This window comes from Anser cygnoides, chromosome 10 (genome assembly GCF_040182565.1).
Source record: "Anser cygnoides isolate HZ-2024a breed goose chromosome 10, Taihu_goose_T2T_genome, whole genome shotgun sequence".
NCBI classification, from domain to species: domain Eukaryota; kingdom Metazoa; phylum Chordata; class Aves; order Anseriformes; family Anatidae; genus Anser; species Anser cygnoides.
Genome location: NC_089882.1, coordinates 16,457,515 through 16,474,877, shown reverse-complemented (window position 1 = coordinate 16,474,877; position 17,363 = coordinate 16,457,515). Strand labels below are relative to the sequence as shown.

At 65.3% G+C, this 17,363-nt stretch overlaps 3 protein-coding genes across 3 annotated transcripts; all 3 read right to left on the bottom strand.

Annotated features, from left to right (window-relative positions):
• Window positions 1–5,556: 5,556 nt before the first annotated feature.
• Window positions 5,557–7,495, bottom strand: HYAL1 (hyaluronidase 1). Its single transcript, XM_048074876.2, has 3 exons — window positions 6,334–7,495; window positions 6,084–6,173; window positions 5,557–6,003 (listed from the first exon to the last, which is right to left on the bottom strand). Exons 1-3 carry the CDS (start codon window positions 7,228–7,230, stop codon window positions 5,686–5,688), a joined length of 1,305 nt encoding a protein of 434 aa, XP_047930833.1. The 5' UTR covers window positions 7,231–7,495; the 3' UTR covers window positions 5,557–5,685.
• Window positions 7,496–7,633: 138 nt separating this feature from the next.
• Window positions 7,634–10,059, bottom strand: HYAL2 (hyaluronidase 2). The gene is made up of 3 exons (XM_013191912.3): window positions 8,915–10,059; window positions 8,468–8,557; window positions 7,634–8,336 (listed from the first exon to the last, which is right to left on the bottom strand). Exons 1-3 carry the CDS (start codon window positions 9,839–9,841, stop codon window positions 7,929–7,931), a joined length of 1,425 nt encoding a protein of 474 aa, XP_013047366.3. The 5' UTR covers window positions 9,842–10,059; the 3' UTR covers window positions 7,634–7,928.
• A 2,683-nt stretch (window positions 10,060–12,742) lies between these two features.
• TUSC2 (tumor suppressor 2, mitochondrial calcium regulator) lies at window positions 12,743–17,288 on the bottom strand. Its single transcript, XM_067002910.1, has 3 exons — window positions 17,078–17,288; window positions 16,593–16,713; window positions 12,743–14,991 (listed from the first exon to the last, which is right to left on the bottom strand). Exons 1-3 carry the CDS (start codon window positions 17,227–17,229, stop codon window positions 14,926–14,928), a joined length of 339 nt encoding a protein of 112 aa, XP_066859011.1. The 5' UTR covers window positions 17,230–17,288; the 3' UTR covers window positions 12,743–14,925.
• Between the last annotated feature and the right edge of the window lie 75 nt (window positions 17,289–17,363).

The following is a 17,363-nucleotide window of genomic DNA, read 5'->3' as shown; positions in this document are numbered from 1 at the left end:
TTTTGCAAGCCCCAGAAAAGGGGCACTCCTATTATGCCTTCTGGCCATGGCCAAAGAAGAAAAGGTTGAATGTCTCTTCTGCCCAGCATCCTGAAGGGTAGCTGCTGGCGGACGTTGGTGGTGGTTCTCCCTGGGCTCACCTGACTTCATACACCGATGGGGAGGGTGCAGCTTTTCAAATTAATTCATTCAATCTGGGTGCCATTTCTGTAAACGATCGAGGGAAACCGAGCAAGTCTTAGTACACAAAATAAAAAGCAATACGAGTATTTTTCAATATGATTAAACCCAGCATGTTCTTTTGGCTGAAAATCTGCTCCACCTAGCTCATTTTGTTAGGGTGGCAGAGGTGCGGGGAGAGCAGAGTCACTTCCTTCAGCGAGGTTGCTCTGCTCCAGGCCAGCGAGTGCCAAGAGGCAGCTGTGCCCCACGCGCCGTTCGCACAGCCCGGGGGAGCAGGCCGGTTTCAGGTGACCGTTCGCAAAGGTCACCACCTCCGCTGTTTGGTGAAAGAAAAATAAGTTTAAACACAGCCCACTCCTTGTCCCAGCTGCCTCGGCGACGAGGAAGCGGACGCAGCGCTGAGTGTGGTGCAGGTGCCTTGCACCCCGCGGTGTATCGGACATTCACGGGCACGCACCCGCTGGAGCCCTGCAGCACGCGCCGCGGCCACATACGGAGGGTTCTGGCTGCCGTCAGTCTGCCATCAAAGCTGCACCTGCCGTGCTGGGCACTGCTATTTGTTCCGTGCTTTGCAGGTTTGTTGTTGGGGTGAGAAAAGCTGGGCCTTGAGCTATTCAGCTCCCTGCTATCTCGGCTGGTATCTGCGTCGTGCAGGTATCTGGTGATGCATATTAAAACAAGTAAGATAGCAAAGCGTATGCGCTTTGCACCGAGGGTCAGATACAGCCTGAAGGTTTTCTCCCCTGCTTCAATTTCAGCTTGTTTTGTTTTTTGGCCAGAGCTAGCCCCAAACTGCCCAACAGTACAGAGGATTGCAGCTACTTCATCTTCATTGGGAATTACGGCTAGCAATCTGTCAAATCAGACTTTTCCTCCCAAGAAAACTTAGAGCCAAATGCTTGGTGGTTTGCGCAAACTGCTTTGCTGTCAGATTTGCTATAATGTTCAGTGTTTACTTTAAGTTTGCCCACAGTGTAGCACTGGAGCATCAGAGCAGCATCTCGGAGCACTGTGTGGCTGTGCATTTAACGTGTCATGGGAGGAAAACTCGTCTGCAGGGTGCTCTATAAAGCACAAGCGAGTCGGTTCACAAGTCTGACGCTCCTTGGTCTGTTGATAACCCTCCTGTTGGCTTGCCAGCACTAGCACAGGACACTGATGAGCCTGTTTTTAAAACCCCAGGGTGGAAAATAACCAGGAGGGGAGTTACTGCCAAGTCAGAGCAGCAGAGATGCTGCAAATAGCGCAAGTGTTGTGCCTCCCAGTAAGCGAGCTTCCCAGCGCGGAGGCATTTTTGTTTACATAACCTGAAGCAGGCTCTGCTGTTTGGGCTGGATGTCTAAACAGTTGTTGAGAGCCAGCAAGCCATGCCTCAGGGTTGGCAATTTATTATTATTATTTTTTTCCAAGTAACTTCTGAACTTGTGGTCTGCTGAGCCAGAGGAAGGAGCGCTGCTGCCCCTGCAGTGCTCTGCAGCGAGGTCTGTCCAGCACAGGCCGGCTGCGGAGTCTGCGCCCCAGGAAGCCCAGAAGTCTGGATCTTTCCTAGAAACACCAGAGCAAGACAAAAGAGAAGAAGCGGGAGTTTTTCAAACGCCAAATCCAAATAGGCTGTAAGGAAGAGCTGCCGTCACTTGAGATGACGAGAGCTGGAAGCTCTTGTGTTCAAGTCGGTGCTGCCCTGAGCGAACAGAGGACGAAGCCCGAGGTGAGCTGTGTCGTGGCGCGAGGTGCGGGCTCTTTCTGGAGCTTCTGGAGACGACTTCTGCAGGTGTTGGTACTTTAGAAACAGTCGTCAAAAGTGAGCTTCGACACTGCATGTGAAAGAGAAGTTGCGGGTTTAATTTGAAGCAGTAATCAGCAGGAAAGCTACGAAGCCTCATGCACGCCCTTGACGCTACTGCTGTGTGTGGGGGCAGGCTTTGTCCAAAGCCAGCAGAACCTCTGCTGCTCCGGGTAGCACCCTGCGCTGCTCGCACAGCCGAGCTTCTCTGGAAGAAGTTTTTGTGCCGCCTCGTGCTCCTGAGGTTGCATTTCTCTGAAATGTCCCTCTCCCAGTCCTGCGAACCGGCGCGGCTGTGACTTTCGGCAGGGCGCAGGGGGCGTATTGGGTGCCTGGGCGCGCCTTGGCTGTGCTAAGTCCCGTGCAGGTGGCAGGGCCTCGCCTCTCCAGACATCGCCACCAAAAGCACGCCGCTGTTCTGACACCTCTAGCGCCGCCAAGCCAGCACCATCAGCGTCTCCCCCAGGACCGCAGCACCCCGCACGCCTGCACACATGCAGAGCAACCTGAGCTACGGCCAGCCGCCAGCGCACGGTGCCACGAGCCTCTGCTGCACGTATGGGAGAATAGCAGGCACCTTAAAGACCCACATGCTTGATTTTAAGCCATACAGCTCCTGAGGCTGCTTTCAGCATGGATTTTGTGCCATCCAGAAGAGCTTTGGGCTCACGCCAGCTCCACGCACCCAGCGGCCAGGAGCATCGGCAGAGGGAGCCTGGCTCCAGCCCCCGCAGCGCCGTCCCGTGACTCCCGCGCAGAGCTCTGCGAGGTGAAATGCGGCGGCAAGAGGTGGCGGGTGGGGGACTAGCACCGCTCGCCTGATGCCACCGTGCTCCCTGGTCACCTGCTGCTAACCCTAAGCGTGGGCTGGTAACGCACAGACAGAACCACAAGCAGTGTCCGAGTACGGCGATGTTTGGCAGCGCTGGGAGTTCCTCTGTGCTGATTTTGATGTTTTTAGTCAGGGTACGAGGTAGAGGAGAATTCTTATTACCTAATTAACAGCCCTCTTATTTCCAACTTGTGTCTGAAAAGCCTTTCTTTGGGGGGGAGGGCTTTCTTCTTTCTCTTTTACGCAATCTCCATGCTTTATTCAATCTCTACTTTGCCTTTCAGCTAAACTACTTTATGTCCTAGTCATATTGAAGTATTTAAGGGCTTCTGATCATTAGCATCTTTGTTCTAGGTCCTACAACATTCTGCCTGGTTTCAGAGCAACCAGCAATTCAGTTTTCACTGTTTGGGATAGTTAAACTATCCTAAGCACTTAAGATAGATTCTCTTCTGGAGACAGCACATGGCTTAATTTACCTAGACCAAAAATACTCAACAAAACACTTTGTTGAAATGAAAAACCAGGCTCTGTAAGGACGGATTTAAGTGACCGCCTGTGTTTCTTGGAGCAGCGCTGCTCTGAGCAGTGCAGATTTCCTCACCCACCCTGAAAACCGTCGGTGCCTGACACCCGTGCGAGCGCTGCGGGCAGCGAAGTGAAGCTCACGGCGCCCGGGTGGGTTTGCAGAGCGCTGTGCGTTTACAAAGCGCTGTGCATTTTTCAAACCACCACCCCCCCCCCCCCTTCCCCAAAACCAGCAGTCCAGTAGCTGTTCAGTGCTTCTAAGCTGTCTGTGTACGGTGTACCTACTTGCAGCTGCTCCTTGGAGCCAGGAGCTGGTTTCGGGCCATCCAGTGTCAGGTGTCTCTGGCTACCCCGCAAGCTGTCCTCCAAGGACGGAGGAACAGCTACCGTAAGGATGACTAAAACGAATCCTTTTCAACACACTGAAAACTACTACTTGAAGGTGACAAACCTTGTTGGAGCCCAGGCTTACGTTATTTCAACACCAAGAAAAAGAGCTCATCCACCTTGCCAGCCTGGCTTTTGCTTCAGGCGAGCCACGAGCTGGCACCTGGAGGCAGGGTTCTCGCGGCGCTCATGCAGCTCCTGGCAGTGTTAAGACACTTCTGCAGCTCGAGAGGCAGCGTCTCATTCCTGGTGCCCTTTTCAGTGGTAATGGGCTGAGTTAGCCTAAACTTCCATGCCCGTGAGACTCCCCAAAGCAGCCCCTAACACCGCACCAGGTATCCAGAAGCCAAACACTTGAAGCACATCGAATGACAAGAAGCTCCAAGCACGGAGCTGTGACACCTTCCAGGCATAACAAGGACATGGACATCACAGTCTTTTTCCTTCTGTGAATAGAAAGGTGAACTTTGAAACAAATATCAAATTCTTAGTAGCTCGGGAAGGACGCATTTGGAGCATTCATTGAGTTGAATCACATTCTGCATACAAAAAATACTAAGATAATATTGTTTCCAATATTTACACACAGCATTTGTCAAGTTCTTGCTGTAAGAATTAGATTAGACAATTCTTTCCGGGCCAAAATCCAATTATGACTAAGTTTTTCGGAGGCAAAGAGCTTGGCAATCAGGTGGTACATGTTTCTGAAGCCTGTGGCTAGGGAACCAAAGGGTCCAATCGCACCTCCATCGTTACCTTGTCCGATTCCTATTCAAACGAATAAGAAGATGTGAGCAGGTTGGATACCTACGCTGTCTCTGCAGGAATCAAATGATGGTCGTTACTGGGGTGCACGCAAGGACGGGGGTATTGGCAGCCAGCCCCAACTTATTTCAGATGGGAGGCTGCTGTCGCCAACTGCTTTGTAAAAGACACTCATGCTCTGGAGAGAGCATCTTGTAAAGGGATGTTTGGAAATGTTTCTATGTCGGTGGTGTTCCGTTGCCAAAATGATGCCTGCTATCCACAGGCGAGCTTTTATCACTGCATTTGAAAGACTTGTAAAGAAAAATTTCTAAACTGTTTAAAAATCTTCCAAAGTACTTCAGTGGGTTTTGAACTCATAAGCTGAAAAATATAAAAATGCAACCCTTTGAGAGTGGCTTGTAAGGACAAGGGAGGGGCATCAGAGACCCACAGCAGCTTTAGAGCAGGAGGTAATAGGAAAAGGACTCCCCAAGTTGTAGATGTCACTTCTGTAGCGCATCACCACGGTGCAGCCATGAGCTGATGCCTGACCTGGCCCTGGAGCGAACAGAAGTATCAAGCCCCTGCCTAGCAGTTCTCCTTCCTTCTTTATGTCTGCTTTTAAGAAACCATTGTCACCCTGCATTGCTTTGTAATTCTAGGCCTCTTCAAAATACGCCGATTCAAAATCGAACTAATTCTCTTCCTAACATTCAGCTACAGATTTATTGACTCCTCAACCCTGCAGTCATAACACTCGGCGTGCCCTCTGCCCACGGCGCCCTTGTGCATCCTGTCGTCTCCTGCAGGGACAATTCCCCACGTGGGGAGGTGCCTGGGGAGAGGGGCAGGGAAGTGGCACCCAGTGCTCTCCTGCGCCTGCATTGCTCCGTGTGGGCCGGAGCAAATCAGAGGGGACGGGCACAGCGTGCCGAGCCTGCTGCGGGGCGGGGGGGGTGCTGCCAGACCCCATGTCCCGATGCCAGGCCCTTTGCAGCATCCTGCAGTGTCACGGGTGGCCCTGGGTGGCCCTCCACCCCCAACCCTGCCACCACCAGCAGCCGGGGCCACAACGGAAGGACGTAGCGACACTGAGTTGTGCAGAGCGGTTTTATTTTCAGCCTGGGCTTTGCTTCCCCTCCTTCCCAGCTGGGAGCGAGGCGGTGCCACCCTCCCCACCTTGTGTGTCCCCAGCACGGGGGTGGGGACAGGATCTGGGCACGGCTCACTCGGAGGCACGCTGGGTGTCGCAGCGCTCTCCCTGCCAGCCGCTGTAGCACTGGCAGCTGAAGCCTTCGGCCAGCTGGGACGCGTCCACGCCAGCAGCCAGGGTGCGCACCATGGGCTGGGGCTTTGTGGCTGTCAGGTCGATGGCGAAGCGGAGGGGGTCGAGTTGCAGGAAGCTCTCCGTGTCCCCGCTGCGCACGCAGCGGCCGTGGCCAGAGCACAGGCTCTGGCTGCACAGCTGGGCGCTGGTCGTCACGTTGACGATGTAGTGGCCCAGGGTCCCGTCCACGTAGTCCTTCAGCTTCAGGCACATCTCCTGCACGGGGAGGCGGCGTCACAGCCCCATCGTGGCGGCAGTGGGGGTCCTGCAGTCCCCGACCCCCCTCCCCAACTCACCTTGGAGGTGCTGTAGTTGGAGCTTCCCCAGAGCACGATGCCCGCAGCACCCTGAGCCGCGCTCTCCCCGATGGTGTTCACCAGGTCCTCCTGCGCCCGAGGGGAGAGGAGAGGTCATCTGGGCACGCTGCCACCCCACACCCCACCGAAAGCCACCTGGCGCCGAGCTATCGGCCACCTTCTCCCGGCACGGTGCCGCAAAGCCCCAGAGCGCCCTCGGTGCCCCGCACCCCGTCCCCACCAGCCCCACCTCGGAGAGGAAGTCAACGGTGTTGTCGAAGGCGATCTGGGCGTAGGGCAGGACAGGGACGGCGGTGGCGAGGACGCCGTTCTGGACGGCGAAGGCCTCGGCCACGCGGTAGCGGACGTAGCTGAGCACCTTGCCGGTGCCCTTGAGCTGGGGGGGCAGGTAGATGCTGGGGTAGAGCGCCCGGCTGCTGTTCCAGAGCCACCCCAGCTCCTGGTTGCGCTGGCGCTCCACCGCCGGGCAGGTGCCGTTGTAGTTCGGGCTGCCGAAGTCGTTGTTGTAGCAGTCGGGGAAGCCGTAGAAGCCCCAGTAGCCGCCGGGCCGCAGGCGCTCGCCCAGCTGCAGCGTCTGCTCCATGAAGTCGCGGGCGCCCTCCTCGTACTGCTGCTGGGCCACCTCCTCCACCAGGTCGGAGGGCCACTCCGGGTGCTGCTGCCGCACCAGCTCCTCCGACTTCTCGCGGTAGATGTCCATGGAGCCCCAGTCGCGGGCCCAGAGCGGGCGCCAGCTCTCCCAGTCGACGACGGCCAGCCCGCCGTAGGTGGCGTTGGGCAGGGCGTCCTGCACGTCGCGGGCGGCCTGGCGGAGGTGGGCTGGCAGGCTGGCGTTCTGCGGCAGCCCCCCGTCCACTGGCACCCCCTGCGCGGAGTAGTGCGGGTAGAGCCCCAGGCGCTGGCTGTAGAAGAGCGTGACGTCCTGCCCCGCGAAGGCCTGCTGCGCGTTGGCCAGCACGTCGAAGACCCCGAGGGGCAGCGTGACGTTGTGCCACCGGGCGCACGGCTCGCTGGGCACGTTCCACACCGTGACGAAGGGGCGGCCGGTGAGGACGGGGCCGGGGCCGGTGGCGGGGGTCGGGGCGGGCAGGAGCAGCAGGGCCCAGCAGTGCCACCACCGCCACATGGTGCCCGGGGACGGCGGCGTGGGGGCACGCGGGGCTTTTATGGGCAGCCCGCAGGGACGCGGGGCCGCCGCCCGCCGCGGGTCGCAGTCACGGGCGGCCGGGGCCTGGCACGGCGGCGGGCCCTGGTTAATGAGTGACGGGGGGGGGGGGGGGGGACGGGACGGGGACAAGGTCGGGCTGCGGATGGGGCCGGCGCCGCCCGGTGCCCTCCGTGCCACCCCCGGGGCCTCCCCCTCCCACCGGCCACGCTCGCGGGGCGTGGCCAAATCCGGTGTGGGCGTGGCCAAATCCGGGCGTGGCCCAATCCGGGCGTGGGCGTGGCCCCGCCCTGGGGCACGCCCCCGGCGCTCCACGTGTGCCCCCCCCCCCGCCCCCCCCCCGGCAAGGAGCCGCTGTCGCTCGGCGCCGCTTCGGCTTTAATCGCGGTGCGGCCGCGGGGGCTCGGCTCGGCGCCACGCCGCGCCCCGTCCCTCCCCTTACAACAGGAGAGGCCCCCCCCCCCCCGTGCCCTCCCCCTCCGTCCCCAGCCCCCCGGTGGGCAGCAGCCCCCAGCACCCGGGGCAGGGGAGGGGTGACCCCCCAGCCCCCCCCCACCCCAAAAAGCTGCCGAGCAGGCGATTTAGGGCCAGTGTCCCACGGGTCCGCTACACCGCTGCAGAAAGGGGGTGCCGGGGGGCCCCGTCGCAGTCCGGCGAGGCTAGAGCCAGCCCAGGAGCAGCAGCAGCAGCAGCACCCCCCCCAGTCCCACGGGCGTCGGGGGGCCGGGGGCTCCCCCACGAGGTCCCACTGGCTGCTGGCAGCCGCTGCCCTGCCAGCCCTGGTAGCAGTGGCAGCGGAAGTTGGTCCGTAGGAAGCGGGTGTCGGCGGGGGACAGGCGGCCCTCGGCCCAGAGGAGGGGGCGCTGGGGTTGCTCCGCGTCCCGGCGCCGCAGCTGGAAGCTGGTGGGGTTGAGGTGCAGGAAGACGTCGGCGGCGCTGTCCTGGCGCAGGCAGCGGCCCTGACCCTGGCACAGCACCGTGCTGCAGAGCTGCGCTGCCGTCGTGACGTTGACGATGTAGCGGCCCAGGTCCCCCTCCAGGTAGTTCTTGATGGTCTGGCACGACTCCTGGGGGAAAGAAAAGGGGTCATCAGGGGCGTGCTGGGGTGCCCCAGGGTGCATCCCAGGTGGAGAGGACAGCCCTGTCCTCGAGCTGTCAGTGCCCCCCCACCCCTCACCCAGGCGGACCCCAAACCTACCCGGTTTTTGGTGTAGTCTGCGTCACCCCAGAAGATGACCCCGGCCGCACCCAGTGCCGCGCTCTCACCGATGGTGGAGATCAGGTCCGGCTGCAGGGACAGAGCCTGGTTAGTGCCCACGGGCCCCATGAAGCACAGGGTGTCCCAAAGAGACCCACGCCATGGGGCGAGGGGACTGTCCCAGCTCCTCAGAGAGGAGCCTGCTCCCAGACCCTCCTCCCTGGGGCTGGGCTGACCAGCGCAGGAGCTGTGGGCTCTCGCACCTCAGGGTCCCGGCTGCAAGGACCCACGCGTCCAGTGACACCTCCCAGGGGAGGGGACGTGGGGACAGCAGCCAGCACCCTGGCCAGCCCAGAACCTCTTTTCTTCACGGGTTGAGGCCACCCATGGATGGGATGAGGACAGCCCAACAGCACAGCCACGGGGCGGCCCCGCCATCAGCCCTACCTGGCTGAGCACGTCCATCTTGCGGATGTAGGTGGGCCGGGTGTAGACGAAGACAGGCAGGCTGTAGCCGTCGTGGTGCTGCTGCGAGATGCGCATGGCCTCCATCACCCGCGCCCGCACGAACTTGCGGCTGTTGGGGGTGGAGGCCAGGAGGGGGTCGAGGTAGATGGACGGGTAGAGCGCCATGCTCTCCTTCCACAGCCACGCCAGCTGGTCGTTGCGCGTCTTCTCCACGTCCGGGCACTGCCCCGTGTAGCTCTCCTTGTTCTTGCTGTAGTCGTGGTTGTAGCAGTCGGGGAAGAGGTAGAAGCCCCAGAGCTGCTTGGGGCGGAAGCTCTTGGCCGAGCGCAGCGTGCTCACCATGAACTGCCGCGCCGCCGACTCGAACTCGAAGACGGCCTGCTTGTTCACCTCCTCGAGGGACCGGTGGGGCTGCCGCTGCACCACCAGCTGCCGCGACACCTCCTGGTAGACGTCCTTGGGCTTCCAGTTGCGCACCCAGATGGGCCGCCACTCCTCCCAGTCGATGACGGCCAGCCCCTCCTTGGCGGGCGAGCGGATGTACTTGCCGATGCCCTCCTGGAGCCGGGCGAGGTGCTCGGCCAGGCTGCTGCGCTGGGGCACGCCGCCGTTGACGGCCACGCGCTGGCTGGTGTAGTAGGGGTAGAGCCCCAGGCGCTCCTTGTAGAAGATGGTGAGGTTCTGGTCCACGAAGCCCTCGTTGGGCGACGCCTGCAGGTCGAAGATGCTGAAGTCCAGGGCCACCTGGAAGCGGGGCTTGCAGTCCTGCGTGGGCACGTTCCAGGCCACCAGGAACGGCCGCCGGGTCAGCAGCGGGGCCGCCGACGGCTTCTCGGGGGGCTGCCGGGCCAGGGCCAGCAGCGCCAGCCAGGGCAGCGGCAGCGCCGCCGCGCAGCCCCCGCGCATCGTGCGGGCACCGGGCGGGGGGCGAGCCCGGCCCCGCTCCCCTCCCTCCGCCTCCGCCGCCTTTGTCCGGGACAAAGCGACCGGGGCGCGGCCGGCGCGGGGCAGCCACGTGCGGCGGGGCCGCCCGCTCCCGCTCCCGGTGCGGGCCCGGCGCCGGGACCCGCCGCCGCCCCGCGCCCCCTCCCCGCCCGCGGTGCCGGTGCCGGCGCCCGGTCCCCGCCGCCCGCCCGCCGCCGGCCCCGCTCCGGCCCCGCTCCCGCCGCGCTGCCCGGGCGCCGCCCCCCCGCCGCCCGCTTTAAGCCGCCCGGCGCGCACCACGCCCGCCGCCGCGGGGGAGCCGCCCCCCCGCCGCCCGCCCGGCCCGGCCCGGCCCGGCCCCGCCCGCGGCCCAGCCCCGGGCCCGGGGGCGCCGCTGAGCGGGAGGTGCCGGCGGCGCGGAGCGGGGCGGCCAGGCCGCGGCTGCGGGGGGGCAGCGCCCCGGGAACGGCCCGGCCCCCCCCCCGCACGCCGCGCTTGGTACGGCCCGGCCGGCCTCGCGCGGCGGGGGGCGGGGCCCGGGCGAGGGGCGGGGCCGCCGGCAGGGGGCGCCAGGGGGCGGGGGTGGCCCCGGGGCGGTGTCACCGCGGCGGTGCGGGTGGCCCCGGGGTGGTGGCGGCCCCGCAGAGGTGTCCCCAGGGCCGTGGCGTCCCCACGGTGGTGCCCCCAAGGCGGTGGTGTCCCCACGGTGGTGCCCCCAAGGCGGTGGTGCCCCCAAGGCAGTGGTGTCCCCAGGGCCATGGTGTCCCCAGGGCCGTGGTGTCCCCAGGGCCATGGTGTCCCCCCATAGCGGTGTCCCCAGGGAGGCGGTGTCCCCACAGAGGTGTCCCCACAGAGGCGTCCCCAGGGCGGGGGCGTGTGTGCCCAGCAGGAGCCAGGCCGCCCTGAGCAGGCCACTCGGTGCTGGGGACGGGGACAGGGAGCGGCGGACGCGGCGGTGGCTGTCCCCACGTCCTGCCCGCGCCCGGCGAGCGAGGGTGGCAGGAGGGAAGGCAGCGCCCGAGCGTCACCGCCAGCGGGGATGAAGTCAGCCCCAAGGCAGCTGGGGAGAGGCTGGGCCACCGCAGCCCCGCCGCCATCTGCTCCCGGAGCGACACGGCGGGGACAAACAGTCCTGTGCCGGGACCCTCCCCGCCCCGGTGTCCCCTCGGCAGGCAGCGGGGACAGCGCCCGACCGGCCTCGGCGCCCTCCAGGAGCCCTGGCTGCTGGGGACACGGGGACGGCCGCTCCCCGCGGTGTCCCCGTCCCTGCCGGTGCCAGCTCACCCCCTGTCCCCGTCCCCGGGAATGAATGCGCCACGAGGACAGGAACGTCACCCAGCAGTAGCGGTGGCCCCCACCCGCCCGCCGCCGCCAGGACGGGGACTGCGGGGACAGGAGCCACCCAGCCCGGACAAGGGTGGGGAGCCCAGGGCGAGCCCGGCCGGCGCGGGGAAGGAAGCGGGGCTGAATCTCCGGAAGCGCTCCCCGGGGACGGGAGCGCCATCGTGTCACCACCCCGAGGCCGTCCCCGTCCCCTCTGTGGGGTCCAGCCCGGGCTGTCTCCCGCGGGTGGCTTTGGGGCTCCGTCCGCGTCTGGCCTGGGATCCCGCAGCGCCCACGGTGCCGCCGGGGCTGCCAGCAGAGCTGCCGCTGCCCTGCCAAAGAACCTCCGCCAAGAGCCAAGAACTCTGCGCGCCGGCGGGCACTGCCCTTCCCCTCCGTGCCGCCTGCTGGGGCCGTAAACAGGCGCAAGGAACGCCTCAAATTTTCCATCCCCGTGCGCCGGAGGCCGGGTGGCACCCGTGGTGGCCGCGGGGTCAGGGCCGGGCGGGCTGCGGGGGCGCAGGAGCGGGGCCCGGCCGCGCGTCGCAGCGGGACGCGGAGCTGCCCGGGGCCGAGCCAGGGTGGCCGCATTGTTCTGCCGCGCCCGGCCGTGACGCCCGCCGCTGGGACGCCGCGAGCCGTCCCCGCCGGGGTCGGTCCCCACGGGACAGCAGGCAGAGCCGGTGCTCCGGGGCCCGGCCCGGTGGCAGCATCCCCACGAGCCGCGCCGGCTGCTCTCATTAAACCCTTCGTCAGCGGCTCGTTTTGCAGCCGGCCGGCGTGGAGGAAATGATGCGAGGCACATGCGGTGGCAGGAAAACGCTCGCGGGGCTGCGGGGTCGAGCAGGATGCAGGGCTGCGCTGAGATCATGCTCGCTCCGTCCGGCGGGGCCGGGACAGCAGGCGGCATCCCGGCGTGGGGTCATGGCGGCGATGAGAAACTCGTCAGCTGGGCGCAACTGACGAGGCCCCGATTTGTCAGGCGGGTGATTAAGGAGCGGACGCGCAGATCCTGTCCCCGCGGGGCTCCGGGCAGGGGTGGGAAGAGGTCGGCCTGAGTCAGCGCGGCCCGGCCGCACGCAGCTCAGGGCAGGATTTTCACTCGGTTTGGGAAGAGGAGCCGGCTCCAGCAGCTCGTTAAGCGGCAGGTCCCAAATCCCAAGCAGGGGCACCAAAGGTGTCGCCGCTAATGGCCCTGGCGTGTGCGGCACGGCAGCAGGACCCTCCCTGCTGGCGCTCGCGCTCGCCCCAGCGGCCTTCTCCGAGCGCTCCTGCCCACTTGGGAAAAAATCCGCGAGCAGGCAGAGCGCCCAGCAGCTCGGACTCACCGAGCACCGCATTACCAAGCCCCCACCCGCCCGTGTCCCCGCGGCCCCCCCCAGGCACGGCACCGTGCCGGAGGACGCCGGGAGCCGCTGGGTTTCGCCACCGCTTTGGCGCCAGGCAGCGGGAGGCGGCTGCGGTTTCGCAGAGGAGAAGCCGAGATCCCTCGGGTCCCCGAAACCTCCCTCCTCGCGCGGGCTCCTGGCCCCAGCCCTCCCCAGTGAGCCACTCCCAACCTTGCGGGATCTACAAACAATTTTATTGAAATTTAACAAAAGTAGACAGATGCACTCGGAGGCAGAGGAAGGACCACGAATAGTGTACGTTTCTCAACCCCCCGCTTCCTATCCACACGCTAGAGGAGCAGGAACCCTGGTGTCGGTGAGGACGCTTCGGCTGCACATCCACACGGGAAAGCACAAAGTTGCACAGAGGTGGTTAAAAAAAAAAAAAAAAATAACACACGGCAAGGAAACCTTCCTTTTTTTCGCTTGCTCCAACGACACAGGGGACACAGGTACTATTTACAGCGATCTTCACATTTTTCTGGGTGCCTTCAGACGCTCCCGAGGACCCTCCAGGCCGGGGAGGAGAAGCAGGGCGAGGCAGATCGGCGCCTGCCCGCGCGGCTTCGCCGAGTCTCGGCGGAGAGAAGAGGGTGGGAGAAGGCGAGTTTCTGGGGGAAGCGCGGCTCGCTGCCCTGGGGGGAGGGAGGAGGGGCAGGGCAGCCTCTCAGCGAGAACAAAGCGGCCCCAGAGAGGCGGTTTTCGAGGAGATTGCGGTCTGAGCCCGACTCGGAGCAGGTGGCGTGAATAAAAAACTCTTCGGGGGGGGGATTGTCTGAAGACAGACCCTTTCAAGCAAGCGGGAGAACAAAAGATGTCGAGAGAGGCGCCCAGCATCACAGTGTAGACCAGCTCCCCGCTGGAGCCCTGCCCAGCACAGCCGCCTCGCCCTCCGTGCCCGCCCTGTCACTGGAACAGCGGGTGGGGGACGCAGAGGGAAGAGGTGGTGACAGGAAGACGGCAACAGCCACGCCGCGGTTATCTCCCCGAAGCCAGGAATGTGGCCCCGCGCCCGGGCCGCCCCGGCTGGGCATGGGGATGGATACATCCAACGCAGACGCCGATAGGGCCGGCAGCCAAGCGCCAGCAGCTTAAATCAAAAAAAAATCGAGGTAGCGAACGTCTGAAGTGCTCAGAAAGTAAATAAGTTCTGGGACGAAAGAGCGGGGAAGCCGGGTGGGCTGCTGCTGGGCGGGCTGCTGCGGGAGCGGGCTCGGGGCAGGCTGACACGCGGCTCCTGGGGCCACCGCTGGTCCCGCAGCAGCCGGCCCGGAGCCCCGGGGCCCGCTGGCAGGGGCGGGAGATTTTTCGGGTGCGGCTGAGGCGCCCCCGGCCTCGGGCAGGAAGGGAGAGGAGAAGAGAGCAGGACCTTCCGGAACGGAGCAGAGAGCCTCCCGTTAAAGTGCATCGCGTTTCTCCTCCTGCCGCCAGCTGGGGCGCGGGGGGAACCGTAGTTCACATCGCCAGGGAGATTTCCAAGCCGGGGCAGGCCCAGCGGCCGATTGTTTGCGAGGGACGGGGAGGGAAGCGATGATTTCCTTCCTGCCGGGCTCTGCCGAGGCCGATCCCATCGGGAGGTACCGGCGAGAGGGAGGGCGAAGCTGAGGCGATGCCCGGCCCCGCGGCAGCGAGGGGCCGTGCCCTGCAGGAGCCAACTCGCTCCCGCGGTGCAGGCGGCGCTGCCGGGGAGGAACCCGGGGGGCCCCGCGGCGCGGGCAGCGTCGGGGCCCAGCTCCCCAGGGCCAGCGGGCAGCGCGAGCGGGGAACGCGTGCGGGGAAGGGACGGGGATCCGAGGGAACGGCACCCGATCTCCGCCCTGCGAGGAGCGCAGCACCCACCGGGCGTGCGGCCAGCCCGGCTCCCGGTCACCCTCCGTCAGAGCCAGCGGGGAGCTCCGCGCAGCGCCGCGGTGCCGGCCACCTGGCCGCCAGGCAGCGGGTCACCTTGCCCTGGCTCTCCCGGGGCATACCTGAGAAGCAGGGGGCTTTGTCTGGTGAGAAGTGCAGGCTCGCTCTCCCTCCGACAGCTCAAACGCAGCAGCTCGCGCGCAGTTCCAGTTACCCATCCAACCGTCGGCTAGAGGCTACAAAAGAGATTTCAAGTCTTCTGACTCAAGCAGGGATGTTTGTAAGCAGTCGTTGCGCAAAGCCACCCATCTCCTGCGAGGAGCAGCAGCCGAGCACAGCCCGGCCGAGCCCGCTCCGTCCCGCCTTGCCCCCGGGCGAGGGGAGAGCCACAATCCACGCCTGAGCGTCCTCCTTCGTCCGAGCGCCCTCCGCTTCGCCGGGAACTCGGGGCAGCCTCGTGCGGTGACACTCGGGGCAGTCCCGCCCGTGGGCAGCAGCACCCGGCGGTCACACCTCGCAGATGATCACGGGGAAATCCACATGGATGCGAGGGTGCTCCAGTTTCACTATACCCTGAAAGAAGAGGCAGGGTGGTGGGCAAGGGGCGGCACGGGGACACAGCAAGCGCTCCGGAGGCAGGCAAAGCTCCGCGAGTCGCCCCGCGCGGTGTCGGCAGCACGGAGGCCATCGTGCCCCCGAGGAGCCGGGCCAGGAACCGGTCCCCGAAGCCGCCGCGGCACCGGGTACCCGCGAGCGGCCGCGCGCGACGCAGAAGCGCTCTGCCCTTTGCCCTCATCCCTGGGGAGCCAACGAGGCGCGGCCGCTGCCGCCCACGGCGGGTCTGGAGCGCAGCCGGGCGCGGGAGGAGGGAGCCGCTCCGCCAGGCACTGCCCGTGCGGCAGCTGAGGCGTGACTGGCAGAGAGCGGCTGCCTGGGCTGCTGCCCCGGCACCTCGCATCCACGGGATTTAAAAGACTGAAAAGAGCTCTCTGAGAGAATGCAGCGAGGGCAGCTGGCACGCAAGAAAAGCGGCTTTCTGTCCAGAGGGGGTGCTGCTGAATGCACGCTCCGTCCGCGCCAGCTACAGGCGCCTTTCCCATGCTCCGGGGCAAGCGTCCTCCTGTCCCGGCACCGCCAGGACCCAGTCGCCGGGCGGCAGCAGGAGCGGGGCTCCATGCCCGCCGGGGCGAGAAGCGCGTGCCTGCTTGGCAGGAGCAGGATAAAGGCCCACAGAAAAACCTGGCCCAGCGAAGAGCCGCTCTGTGCCCTCTCCAGCTGGGCCAAGCTCTCCCACTGGGCGGGTTTTAATCCGCACCGAGGAGGGCTGGGACGCAGCTCCCCATTCTACGCCCCGCCGCTGTCCTGAGGACAGCAGAGCCTGTCCTGCCGGGGGCTGCCCACCCCTGGAGCACACCAACAGCTCCCCCTGGGCTCACGCTCGAGCCCTGCCTTTCTGTGTACCTCAGAGAGACTCCTGCAGGGTGCTCTGCAGCCAGGCTTCCTCCTCCCTTCTTGCCACTTACGCCCCGGAGAAGCTTCCCTACACTTCAGTCATCTTTCTCCCGCACCCCGATTAGCGTCCCACCCCCTGCCTGGCTTCACCACATTCCCTTATTTTGAGGGAGCGCTGAATCCTGAGCACCTCCGAAGAGGGAAAAACATCACTGGCAGCACCGTTGTCACCACCGAGCTGCAAGGGGGATGGGCACGCTCGTGTCAGCACGTGACTGGCTTCGGCTGCTGCGCCCAAACCCTCCGCAGCGATGTGACAGCTGCGCGAACACCTGCGCCTCAGGGAAGGTGTTTGGTGATGGGATGCCACGGCCTGGCGCTGCACCCTGCCGCGCACGCCTAGGTGAGCCACCTCCCGGCCTGGTGGCTCTGAAGGACTGGGGCTCTGCTCCTCCCTGGAAAGGGAGCCTGGAGGGTGTCACCGTCTCCCCCTCCTCTGCCACAGCCTGGCAAGGTGCCGTGGGGGAGCTGGGACACCCAGCAGCCACACCTCGGGAGTAGGAGCTGTGGGAATAGCAGAAAGCCAACGCTCCCCCTGCAGTAGGGTGCCCCGAGGTTTCCCCCTAACCCCGAGGCGTGCAGGAGCTGCTGCAAGGCCAGGACCGCGGGCACAAGCAGGACGTTTCGGCACCTGCCTTCCCCCAGCCCTCTGCGCATGGTACCTGAGGTATCAGGTTCTTGTGGATCCTCTTCAGCTTGGCACGCTTCCTCCCGTTCTTGGTAACGATTGTCTCCTCATAGAACTCGTGGGCAAGGTCCCCGTCCTCGTCGTAGTACATGGAGCTGCGGGAAGGCACGGGGCGGGGGGGGCATCAGAGAGGCGGCAGCGCCAACGGCCCCGGCGCTCGGTGGCTGCTCCGGGCCGGCCGCGGGGCCCGGCGGGGAGGCGGTGGCAGGGGCGGCCCCTCCCGTTCCGTCCAGCCCGCTCCCGGCTCCAGGCGCTGCCGGCGGGCCCGGGGGCGCCGCGTCCCGGCCGCTGCCGCGGGGATGCGCCGCGGGCCCGCTCCGGGAGGGATGCAGCGGCGGCCGCGTTGCCACGGCAACGGCCCCATAGCAACGGCCCCATAGCAACCGCCCCATGGCAACCCCCCCCCCGCCCACTCACTCCCCCGTTGCCACGGCAACGCCCTCCCCTCCCCTCTCTCACCCGCGGCGCGTGAAGACGAAGGGGGTGGCGGCGCGCGCTCCCCGCGGCCGGGCCAGGGCCTGCTGCCCGCCGGGGCCCTCGGCGCCGCCGCCGCCCGCCGCCGAGGAGGCGAAGGGCCACAGCCCCCGCGACTTGGAGCCGCTGGCGCCCATGGCGGCGGCGGCGGCGGCGGGGCCCCGAGGCGGCGAGGGGAAGGGGCGGGGCGGGGCGGGGCGGGGCGGGCGGCGGCACCGACGAGCTCCCGGCCGCCTCCTGCCTGCGCCGCCGCCGCTGCGTTGCGACACTT

Excerpts from the sequence above, each read along its gene's own strand:
- HYAL2 (XM_013191912.3), bottom strand. The coding sequence starts at position 9,841 with ATGCGCGGGGGCTGCGCGGCGGCGCTGCCGCTGCCCTGGCTGGCGCTG. Across the intron at positions 8,558-8,914 it reads AGATGGACGTGCTCAGCCAG|CCGGACCTGATCTCCACCAT; the intron begins GTAGGGCTGATG and ends CTGTCCCTGCAG. Across the intron at positions 8,337-8,467 it reads CAGACTACACCAAAAACCGG|GAGTCGTGCCAGACCATCAA; the intron begins GTAGGTTTGGGG and ends TCTTTCCCCCAG.
- HYAL1 (XM_048074876.2), bottom strand. The coding sequence starts at position 7,230 with ATGTGGCGGTGGTGGCACTGCTGGGCCCTGCTGCTCCTGCCCGCCCCG. Across the intron at positions 6,174-6,333 it reads CCGTTGACTTCCTCTCCGAG|GAGGACCTGGTGAACACCAT; the intron begins GTGGGGCTGGTG and ends CCTCGGGCGCAG. Across the intron at positions 6,004-6,083 it reads CCAACTACAGCACCTCCAAG|GAGATGTGCCTGAAGCTGAA; the intron begins GTGAGTTGGGGA and ends CTCCCCGTGCAG.
- TUSC2 (XM_067002910.1), bottom strand. The coding sequence starts at position 17,229 with ATGGGCGCCAGCGGCTCCAAGTCGCGGGGGCTGTGGCCCTTCGCCTCC. Across the intron at positions 16,714-17,077 it reads TTCGTCTTCACGCGCCGCGG|CTCCATGTACTACGACGAGG; the intron begins GTGAGAGAGGGG and ends GCCTTCCCGCAG. Across the intron at positions 14,992-16,592 it reads ACAAGAACCTGATACCTCAG|GGTATAGTGAAACTGGAGCA; the intron begins GTACCATGCGCA and ends CTCTTCTTTCAG.